The sequence below is a fragment of the Phyllostomus hastatus genome, unplaced genomic scaffold (genome assembly GCF_019186645.2).
Source record: "Phyllostomus hastatus isolate PE091 unplaced genomic scaffold, TTU_PhHast_1.1 phas_scaffold_216, whole genome shotgun sequence".
NCBI classification, from domain to species: Eukaryota; Metazoa; Chordata; class Mammalia; order Chiroptera; family Phyllostomidae; genus Phyllostomus; species Phyllostomus hastatus.
The window spans coordinates 15,107,139-15,118,714 of NW_025334018.1; the positions used below are offsets into that span (position 1 = coordinate 15,107,139).

Genomic DNA, 11,576 nt, shown 5'->3' on the forward strand with positions numbered 1-11,576 from the left:
TTTCAGCTGATGGACTTTATTGCAGAACTCCAGGTAGAAGCAAGGTGTGCTGAATAATGGAGACTATTCAGAGCCCGAGGGAATGGAGACAGGTCGGGTTTAGGGCCAGTTGCAGCAGTTGCAGCTGGTGTCAAAGACAAGCCCGGCCTGGCAGTTCTGCAGGTATGTGATGCCATTTAGGCACTGCCAGAAGGCATTCCTGTTGCCCTCCACAGGGTAGAGGCCGTTGGCTTTGTCTGCACAGAAGCCAGTGCCTCCAGGGCTGCCGCTCCCACTCCCGGACCCACTTCCGCTTCCGCTGCTGCTGCTGGGAGGAGTGGCTGTTGTGATGGGCTGAGGTGGGGGCGCAGTGCAACCTGGAACAATACAAGAGCAGGTTAGTGACCTGGGAGAGGCTCTCAACTTTGCCTACAGGTGCAGAGACCAGTGGACCTGGGGGTAGGGTGCAGTTGGCGCTGGATCCTTGCAGCTGAAAAGACCACAGCATGGCTCCATTCTCAGGAACAGGGGAAGCTGTAATGTCGAGCCAGGCTGTTTTGTTTTGTTTTTAATTTATAAAGTTCTCTCTTCCCTTACAGTGCAAAAATCATTAAAACAAATTTACGGAGCACCTGAATACGCAAAATACTTTTCTAGGATCTGAATATAGGCCTTGAGCAAATACGCTCTAAAAGAAAATTTGAGGAAAGTTCAGGGAGTTGGTACTTTTCCCAAATTACAGACTGGAAACATGTGAACATTGCTGAGCATTTCTTGTTAAATCTCCCCAGGTGGCTGCAAGGGACTTAACAAGGGGATCACAGAGAAGCACATGCTTATACTGTGAGGTCAGCCTAATTATTTCTTGAGGCTTTGCCATGCCTTTAAGATGTTTAGCAAACCTGGAAAACCCACCCAGGTAGGCTTGATTTCTTCCCATAAGAGCATGAACTTTCTGGCATGGAAACTCAAGGGCAGGGACAGATCACAGCACTGGCCTCTCGGGAGCAGGGAGGAGAAACGGGAAGAGGCTCCCTGGGCCATGGGGGGTGGGCGGATGTGAGAGCTGTCTTGAGTTGGAGAAGGAGCATTTACAGAGCCCTGAGCACCCTCCTGCTGTCACTCACTTGCACTCTGCAGGCCCAGGGCCTCCTTCAGCGTGGTGGTCAGGGGGAATCTGCCCTCGTTGCAGAAAGTGCCCGTGAAGTCATCCAGGTCGATGGCCCAGATCATGGCGCCTGCAAAGTTGTTCTTCTTCAGCCAGTCAGCCTGTGGTCATTAGAGAGGAAGCCAATGATGTGAAGGCTTCAAGGCCGAGAAGGGGCCCTGGGGCTACAGATGGGAACAGACTCACGGGCAGCACAGCCTACCTTGATTTTGAAGCTCTTGGTGTTGTCATAGCCAAGCCACTCATTGCCTTTGTAGGCGTAGGGGACGTCTTGAGAAGCCTCCCACACCTCGGTAGCTCCGTTCTTCAGGAAGGTACAGATCTAAGAGGAGAGGAGGAGGAGATCGTGCAGCAGGAGTAAAGGGCATGGGGGCGGGGGCGGGATAGAGAAGGGATACAGGAAAGCTACTTGGAAAGGAAGGCCTTGGCAGGGGTGCCCCACCTGCGACCATAGCCCAGGATGGCTGTGAATTCGGCCTAACACAAAATTGTAAATTTACCTAAAACATTATGAGATTTTTTTTGTGATTATGTGTTGCAATGTATTTAATGTGTGGCCCAGAAATGCCAAAAAGTTGGACACTGCCGGCTAGAGCTCTATCAGCAAATTTCTCAGTTCATGTAGGATTTTGATTCTTTCTCCCAGTTGGGTCATTTATTTTCAGTGTGGGGAGGAGCTCTTAAAAAATGTCTTGGCAGGCAGTTAGATGTCTGTATACATTGATGCAGTATAATTGATGATACCCTTTCTTCCTACTCCCCCTGTACTTGGAATCCAGCCTAATGTGCAACAGGAGAGCTCATCTTGCCTCCTGAAATGAGCCAACGACTTGTGAAGTGAGCCAAGAAGTGCTGGATTGTTTATATTGTTAAATCCAGGGCCTAGAGAAAGCCACTTTTCTCTTCCTCTGGAAAATTCCCAGGAGCATACCTCATAGTAGGCCCAGAACCCAGGCTGCCTGGTGTAGGGCCCAGCGGGGCCAGGGCCCGTGGTGGGAGCCCCGATCCCGTGGTTGGAGGGGTTGCTCAGGAGGAAGGTGTGTCCATAGGTCGGGAATCCAATGATGAGCTTCTCAGCAGGGGCACCATTGTCCTTCCAGTAGTTCATGATGTAATCCTGCAATGGCAGCGGGCTAGCGAGAGCGCCCCCTCCAGGCAGATGGCCCAGGGTCTAGTCATGTGAAACCCCCATGTTTAACAGGTAAATTGTTTGATGTTAATGACAGAGGATTCAGTAGCATTTTTAAAAGACATTTTGGTAGAATTACAGTAAAGGAGATTTGATCAGCCACTTAAGAAGACAGCTATAACAAGTGAGACATTTGCAGAATCTATGTTTGCTACATCCCCAGATCTCCATGTGATTTATGACGCCATCTCTGGTCTGTATATGTGCCCGTGGAGGGACTCACCACATTGAGGTAGGCGTTGCTGCCTGTGTCAGTTGGGTATTTGTAGAGGGGGCTGTTTTCTCCCGTGTAGCTCTCCCAGGATCCGTGGAGGTCATAGGTCATGACATGGATGAAGTCCAGGTACCTGTTGTCCAGGTGAAAGAGTCACCATCATGCCTGATGGTCACTTCCCACACCCCTGCAGGCAAAGATATCACTTCCCAAGCCTCTGCCTCACCAAGGCCCCTGAACAGCGAGGCAGACTAAGGACGAGTGTCTCGCACAAGTGACGCGCACAGGAGTTGCGGGACAAGCGATCACTCACTGGGACAGCTGGGGGATCTCGTAGCCAGCCTCGATGTTGGAGATGCCACCAGCTACCGCGGCGGTGACCATCAGCCTGGGCTTGTTGACCTGCTTGGCCTCCTGCTCAAAAGCTTCACGCATTTCCTGCAGAATCATCAAATGTAGTAGGGCATTTAGGAGTCTGATTAAAACACCTTAAAAGATAATAAGTACATGTTTACGTAATGCTTTTGTTTTCCACAGTGCTTTTACAAAAAAGTCTCTCAACACTCTTATCAGGTAGACAGAAGATAATAATGAATTTTATAGCTATATAATATGCATAGAAGTTATGCATTTTTATCGAAGTTCCAAAGCAAGTTAGTAGCCAAGTCATGACCAGAACCCAGGGCTCTGATGACCAGTCACAGCCCACTTATCTCCCTATAGTCTGAGGTTTTAGTTGTTGCAGTAAACTATACCCACCCAGCTGTTAGCAGTACAAAAGGTTGCTTCCCTCTGCCCAACAGATGAACAACTTTGTAGGCCCGACATCCCATCAACTGACATGCCGAAGTGGCCAATGAGGAAAGTGGTAACAGTTAGGTGATAGACGCCTGTTCAGTGCTGGAGGTTCAACCTCTTGTATTTTGTGTGACTTGAATGTCGTTTGGAATACTGGGTTCGGTTCTCAGGATTGCATTATGAGGGCATGCTAGAATGTGCCCCAGCAAAGCACGGCTCTGAAAGTTGTCTGAGGGAACTAGGATATTTAATGGGAAGAAGAGAAGTTACAGGCAGGAAAATGTAGCTGTCATCAAATATTGAACCAAACAAATTGCAAAAGGTACAGTTTTATTCTGGTACTTCAGTGGGCAGAGCTAAAACTGATGACTAGAAGTTACAAAGTATGACTAGAGGCATGTTTTCCTTAAGAGGTGTTCCTTCTGATCACTAAAGCTGCCCAACAATGAAATAGTGAATTACTTGACAATGAAACTATTCGGAGGCTGGCTGACCACCTGGTGTATGGGATGGTACAGAAATAACCTCTGTCTTGGGAGAGGGTGAATTAAAACCATCCTTAGTCCTTGGCTTTTCTCAAGTCCTTCACTTTTCCTTGGTGACCTCTTATTCATCTCCCTCTGCTGATGACTTCAATACAATATATCAGGTCAAGTTCTCGGTCCTGAACTCCCGATTGGTGTTCATCCAATATCCACTGGGCATTCGTTTAAGATGTTCTACAAACTTAACATGCTCACCATGTTCAAAAACAAGGTAATCAGTTCTTCTTATCCCAGATCGACTCTTCCTCCTATATTTATCACCTTAGTTAGTAGCACCACAGCCACACCAGTCCTCAAAGTCAGAGGACTGTAAGTTCCCTCTCTCTTCCACTTCTGGCTGGTCTCCAGGTCCTACTGATTCTTCCCTCCCAAGACGGCTCGATCACTCCCACTTCTGCTCTCCCTATGCGAGCCTCGGCTGGGGCACCAGCACCTCTTGCGTGGTTCACTGCCGCAGTCTCCTCACTCTGTCTATCCCTGCCTCACTCCCTAACCCCCTCTAATTCACGATTAAATCTTTCTAAAGATTCTTAGAAAGAGTGATCTTTCTAAAAACACAAGCGTTATCATATCTCTCTACTACTTACGAGTCCTCTAAAGCCATCCCATGGCCTCAAGGGGAAAGTCCAAGTTCCTTAACATGCTACACGAGCAGATCAGTCTGACTGTCGCCCCCACTGCTCATACACATCTCTCCCAGTCCCTCACTCACCCTCTTGCTCACACACATCTATGTCTCCGTTGGTGCGGTTCCCATCCTCACCTATTTGGTGAATGCCCGTGTCTTCCAAGACTGAGCTCCAGAGCCACTGTCTTGAGGAAGCTCTCCCTGCCCCTGCCCCAGAACAGAATCAGGTGCCTTCTCTCTGTGTTGCATTTGCACACCAAGGACCCCTATCATGGCATTTACCAAAGTATACTGTGACTGTTGGTGATTTTCCAGTCTTCCATTTCAGACTGGGTGTTCCTTCAAGTCAAAGATGGCAACGTACCTTCAGCCTGACACCTAAGCCAGAGACTGGGGTAGAGTAGGTGCTTAGTAACAACAGGCCGCCTGGTGTGTGGTTAGAAGCAATGGGCTGGCTCTCCAGTCAGGCTGCCTGGGTAGTTGCGATACCCCCTAGTTGTGTGATCTTAGGCAAGTTATGTAAACCACTGTACCTTAACTCCCTCGGCTATAAAATGAATATTATAAATCTCATAGTACCTACACCATAGAGTATATGAAACAATGAAATGAGTTTAGGTTTCTAAAACAGCATGTAGACTAGTACCCAGCACATAGCGCACATATTGTTACAGTCGTTATTGTCATCATTCAGTGGTGGCTGAATGCACGCATGCTGTGTAAGAATCCATGTGCTGCCAAGATTCTGTAATTCTGAATTCCAGTGTAGTCTGACTCAGGAACTGCCAGCTTTTCCTTGGGTGGAAAGGACTCTGAATCCTCTTGGGCTAAAGACTTGGGTCCTCACCTGCACCAGGACGGTGAAGAGGTGCTTGTCCTGAGGCGGGCTCCCCCGAGAGCCGGGGTACTCCCAGTCAAAGTCCAGCCCGTCGAAGCCGTGCTGGCGCAGGAATCTGATGACCGAGGTGATGAAAGTCTGGCGGTTCTCGGGAGTGGACACCATGGTGGTGAACCTGAGGGAGACCCCAAAGAGGCAGGGTGAGGGGCACACCACCGTGGTCTCCACACCTTGTCATCCCATCAGACTCCTATATTTTTGCCTCAGAACTCTTCACCAGGACCCACAGCCCAATTGAAGTGTGTTCTCGGTTCTCTGTCCTTACTTTGTAGTCACTACTTGGCCTTTGTTCTGTTACCAACCCAGCTCTGATCTCTCTCCCAAGTTGCACTGGTTGCTTTGAGTTTCTGGCCACCTCTGCTCACTGGGATCTTTGTCCAAATAGTCCCCCAAGTTCATGCGCCCTCAGAGGAGCCATGTTCATGTGCATGACTTTCTCTTTCCTCCCCCACACCAAGGTAAGTAGGGAAAACTACTCCGACACCCTCCTTGGGGGTTGTGCACTTGAGGTACTTTAAGAAGAGATTGTTTTGGAATCTCATGAACTCAACCTTGGTGCACAGGGTCCCAGAATATCCATTCAAATTGAAATGTCTAAAATAAATTGTGTCCTATATCTGGTGTCGTCATTCATTTAAGCATCATATTTGTTTAGTGTGCATCCTCAATATCCTATTGTAGATCGTGAGATCGGAAGGGACTTGGGACACACTGAGCTACCTTTTTTGCAACAGCAAGTAAGCACTGGCCTCACCCACAGAGCACTTACGGGGCCGTTCCAAAGTTCCAGCCTCCGATGGCCAGGAGGGTTTTCAGCTGGCTGTTCCTGTAAAGCGAAGGGTCAAAAAGAGAAACTTCAAAATCCGTGAGCCTCTCTACTGAAGACAGCATTGCATTGGTGTCGGGCCTGGTCTCACATTTTAACGTCATCTTGAGATGTTACATCGTAGAACATTTTTCCTCCACTCCTGGAAACTTTCCTTATAAAAATTCTTTGTGTTGTGATTCTCATAAGTTTACTCAGGGTTCTTTGGGGAAATCTAAATTATGGAATTATTTTTTTTCCCTAAGGAATGAATTGACAATATTTTTGAAATAGATATAGATAGTCATATATAGATGTCTATTTCTAGCTGCCTACCTATCAGCATAATTAGCATAAATCCAATTCCATCAGATGAAGTGGTAAATGTTGCTTGAGCCTAGTTCCTTTCTCAGCCTTTACGTGGCTGAGAGGTACATGCATTCTCTGGAACAGAAGTTCTCAAACAGCAGTTTATGTAAGAATGAAGTGCAAGGGCAACGTTAGAACCAACGTTAGAGTGCCAGGTTTATAGCCCCTTTCCCGGGGATTCTGATGCAGCTGGACTGGGGCAGGGACTGGCATTGCTCAAGTGCCCCAGGGGATTTCCACGCAGGTAGCAAATGGGCCACACTTCAAAAAACAGCACTGCCAAGGGGTTTGTTTCCCCTTAGGTACCATAACTTAAATTCAGAGAGCTGCATCCATGAACGGTGCTACCCCTCATGGTCACTAGCAATGTCCTATAGCCTGACTTCTCCTACATGTAACTAAACTGAACAAACTGGGAGTGGAAAGATACCAGGGTTTTCATCTGTTGGTTTGATTTTTTTTTTTTAACACAAAATAGAATTCTATTCAAATACAGCAAACTCTTCTGATTTCTTGGGCTTCACAATGTCTAATTGTTATGTATTTTGTCATGCATAATACACACTTTTTTGAGCAAATTTTTTAGGAAAATATAAGGATGCACATTGTACATGGGTATAATGGTTACATGCCATGGGTGAAACAATCCCGTGTATAATGTGCACAAAAACATAGGTGCACATTATACACAGTGATATACGGTAGTAGTCTCTGCCTTCTGCTCTCTGATGCAAGCAGCTAGGATGGCTTGCCATTTCCTGGGTCATAAAAAAGATACTGATGAAGAAATGAAAAAATGGAAGGGATATTTTTGAATAGCTGCTAGAGTAGGCAATATTTTGCATCTTCTCTATTCTTGCTACTTCAAGTGGGGCTCCTGGGCCAGAAACACATGGGGGCTGGTTAGAAATGCAGAATCTTGGCCCCTAAATCCAGACTCACTGAACTGGAACTGCATTTTAGGAAGACCCCAGGTGACTTGTTTGCGCATAACGTTTGGGAAGTACTGAACTGAGAGATCCCAAATTAGGTGTCTCCTCCCTCTCTTACTTGCTTTTCAGGCCGTTGAAAGCCTGGTAGAGGGTCACGTCATTCCACTCGATGGTGGCGATCTCGTTGTCTTTCATCCCCGCGAAGGCGTAGATCAGGTGGGTGCAGAGGCAGGGGTCGATGTCCTCGGGCGTGAAGCGCCCCAGGCCTGGCCGGTACTGGGCCCAGTTGGTGAAGTAGCATATCAGCTGGTAGGCAGAACCTGTGGGTGGGAAGGAGCAAGAACAATGGCTTGATGTATAGGTGCCACTGAAATGGGTTTTGGCCCAGCCTCTGTTTCCCTCCCTTTGCCTCAGATGCCTGGTCTCTGTGTACAAACACTTCTGCAAATGAGCTAGAAGATTCTGACTTGGGAACTAGCCACAGATTAAGGGTTGGTTAGTCTTAACTTTGACAGATTCATTTTGGAGTCTTGTATGAGGCTGGGAAGCACTGAAGAAGAGATGCCCAGTAGTCCTCTTTAGCCCAGTGAATGCCAGTGTGTACCTCTCAGGTGGTCATGCTGAAGAAGATGCAGCTGACACAGATCCTCCCAACGTCAGACCCATCTGTCTACTAAGTAGGTAGTAGCTCTCTTTCCCTAGTATGGGGTATCTCTTGATTTACTTCCTTAACAGGTATTATTGGAATACTTAAAAATCACACATAGGAGTAGACAATTGCAGTATGCATAATTTATAAGACTTGGACGTTTATGGCGGGAAAAGATTATGTCAAAGATAAAACAGAGAGTGCATGACTTACCTAGCTGAGCATTCAGCAGGAGGGCCAGACCTAGAGAGAGAGAAAGCACACTCTCTGAACCAGTTGTTTAACCCGCAGAATCTAATTCCGAGCACTTGGATGCCATCCTGTCTGTGATAGGTCGTTGCCGTCCAAGCAGCTCTTACAGGTTACGCCAAAGTGCAGGCTTCCCAGCGAAGTCACTAACAGATCTCCCTGCCTTCCCTTCTCGCAGTCAGAAACAGCCTGGCTCTCTCTTCTTTCACCTTCCATGTCAGAAGTAACTGTTATTGAATGCAGGGTTCAAAGTCTACAGATCTGCTGATCGAAATGACCCAAAATGCACTCTCTCGAATGATGACCCGTCCATCCTCGCTTCACCTCCCTGGCCCGGGGCAAGTACAGCCTTCCACTCCAAAGCAGTGAATCAGTATCTGCTAGAGCCTTGGATTTTTTTTTTTTTTTTTTTTGGAACCAACTTGTAGGAGCCATTATAGCAGAAGAGATTGTGAAACTCTGAGGCCAGACTCCAGATCCCTCTCCCTGGCTTCTATCAAAGCCCTCGAGATCTGATTGTTTTGTAACCCGAGCCAGAGGTTTCATTTAGAAAAGCTTCTGAAGCTATAGAAAATGTAAGTCACAGCCCTAGAGCAACGAACAAACTGTGGGTACAACGTGGCTCTAAACCATTTACAGAATCAATTGCTTTGAATGATGTAATTTCTAACAACGACATTTACATGATTCATCAACAACTGAGTAGGACAGTAGGGGAAAAAAGAGAAATAATTCTGAACACACTAGAAAAATAATAACTTGCTTAACTCTCTCTCACTTCCTACCGATTTTCATCCCTGAAAGCTAGACACACAAACATGTACATAAAAATAACACAAACATGTACATAAAAATAACACCGATTAAAATGAGGGGTGCGGGAGGATGAATGAGGGAAAGGAACAACCCAGAAAGGGACGACAGAGCAAGACAAACACTGGAAGACAGTGGGACTTTCTGGTTGGACCCTGCCCGTGGGAGACCCGAAGGTGGACATATTACCAGAATCCATTAAGCAAAGAAGAGCTGGACTGGTTTGTATGCGTCAGGATTCCTCTGGAAATTTGAAATGATGAAAGAAGAGTGGGAAAGGATTGAGGTGTAACGTGAAGCCTACTTGGCTGTCCAGAGAGGAAAAAGAATGCCGGGAAGGAAGAGTAAGGCACCATCTCTCATGACAAACCCACCTGCCAGGAGAATCAGCCTAGCCATGGTTGCGGTCGGTACTGGTCGAGCAGAGGCTGGACGGGCTATTTATGCCACCCGAGTTGCTGGTTATCACGAAGGCTCCCAGATGGAGCGCATTTAACCCAGGTGTGTGGATAGCTAATCAATAAATTAACAGATCTCCTTTCCTGCAAACGCCCCTTCGTGGGCCTCCAACCTACAGTCGCCTGCCCCTGCGCCCCCAGCTCCCTGAGGGCAAAAGTATCGTGTCTCCAACAGGGTGGTGGAGATGTCCCCTCAGAAAGCAGCCACTTAATAGCCTTTTTGGCAGTTCCCGGGGCTGATAAGCATCTGTTGCATCACCGTGGTTGGGTTTTTCTGCTGTGGACACTGCGTGCCCGACATCAAAGCCTGTCTGTATTGGAAAGTAAATAATAAAAGCCTTTGGAAGTTACCAGATGTTCTTAAACATTTTTCATGGAATTATTTATCTATAATTTGTACAATCAGTGCCTAAGAACCTTTTCCACTTCAGGTGCTACTTTTTCAACATTCTACCCACACCTGTTCTTCGGAACGGCCTTAAGCCATTGTTGTTTAATAATTCAATCTCAGACCCTGTGGTTCCGTAAATACCCCCTCCAGGGCTCACCAAAAGCTCTTGAGTGATCCATAGTTCCGAATTCCTTCCAGGAGACGTTAAAAAAAATTTCATGTTGCTGGGAGAGACGATGGTGATGATATTGAAAAGTCTCTTTTAACAGAAATATTTGCAACTTCACTATTTCTGGAGTTTCATGGCTTTTTATTTATTTTAGCAGGGGAAAGGGAGGGAGAAAGAGGAAGAGACAAATGCTGATGTGTGAGGGAAACACTGATGGGCTGCCTCTCATATCCTTTGCCTCTAGTACACGCTCCAACTGGGGACCGAACCCGCAGCCCAGGCAGGTGCCCTGGCTGGGAATCAGACTTGTGGACCTTAAGCTCTGTGGGACGACACCCAACCAACTAAGCCACACTGGTCAGGGCTGGAATTTCATATTTGAAATTTATTCCAGCCCACGTGTCCAAACATTATCCACTACAATTCATAAGTTTCTGCTTCTGTCAAAATGTTCTATTCACTATCCCTAAACACGTCTTGTATGCATTTGTTTGCACTACCCCTCTATCCTTTGCCTGCAATGTCTTCCTTTCTCCTCACTGCCTACCCCAATACAACAAATCTTTAAAGCCAAGCTCAGATCCTCTCTCTGAAGCTCAATGGTCTCTCCTTCCTCTGAAGTCCATAGAGTACTATGGACTCTAGTACATACTGTCTGTACTGCTGGTGGCCTCGTGACAATACCTGGCACACAACTGGTGAGCCTCCCTGGCATGAGATGTGGGCACCTTCGCAGCCTTATTATGGATCCAGACTGGTTTGACGAGGGGAAGCATGGGGCATTTGAATTTCCATTCCCATCAGGACTGGTCACAAAATGAAATCCAAAGGAATGGAGAGTGAATGCCGAGCGACCGAAAAACAATGAATGTTCCTCAGAGGGTTCCACTTCATGATTTCATTTCGCCTATGAAAAGGATTGTTACTACCAGCCCAATTTTGTAGATGAGACGATGGATCAAATCTTAAGCACCCAATGTAGATTCAGTATCAAAATTAGCTGCCTCCAGAATGGAAATCTAATATTTCCACGGCACTACCTCCTTATATCAGTTAAGCAGGCTGGTTGGTGGTCTAGGTCGAACTGGGTGAACATTTCCCTGAGGTGCCAGGAGGATACTATTGAGAAAAAGAGCCAGGACTGTGTCAAATCAGGGTTAATGCAAGGATTTGCGAAATCAAGTGGCAAGGCAATAGTCCCAGGTGTATCCTATTTGGCTACCAGTCCAGCTGCTGTGTGGACTTCGTGAGGTATTTGCTATAGAACCTGGCACCCCTGGTGCTCATGAATGACCTGCAGATAACGCATCCTTTCCTAATGG

The 11,576-nt window shown here is 47.0% G+C and overlaps 1 protein-coding gene across 1 annotated transcript; it reads right to left on the minus strand.

The window, feature by feature from the left end:
* On the minus strand, nt 1-9,827 carry CHIA (chitinase acidic). The gene is made up of 11 exons (XM_045816592.1): nt 9,611-9,827; nt 8,388-8,417; nt 7,644-7,845; nt 6,189-6,245; nt 5,369-5,534; nt 2,864-2,988; nt 2,560-2,683; nt 2,079-2,264; nt 1,350-1,469; nt 1,107-1,248; nt 1-356 (listed from the first exon to the last, which is right to left on the minus strand). The coding sequence occupies exons 1-11, from the start codon at nt 9,633-9,635 to the stop codon at nt 100-102; spliced, it is 1,434 nt and encodes a 477-aa protein (XP_045672548.1). The 5' UTR covers nt 9,636-9,827; the 3' UTR covers nt 1-99.
* Between the last annotated feature and the right edge of the window lie 1,749 nt (nt 9,828-11,576).

Bases quoted from the DNA above. Each gene is read 5' to 3' on its own strand.
- CHIA (XM_045816592.1), bottom strand. From the start codon at position 9,635: ATGGCTAGGCTGATTCTCCTGGCAG. The intron at 2,989-5,368 runs GTGAGGACCCAA...ATGATTCTGCAG, and splicing joins TCTTCACCGTCCTGGTGCAG to GAAATGCGTGAAGCTTTTGA. The intron at 1,470-2,078 runs GTATGCTCCTGG...CTCTCCTCTTAG, and splicing joins GGTTCTGGGCCTACTATGAG to ATCTGTACCTTCCTGAAGAA.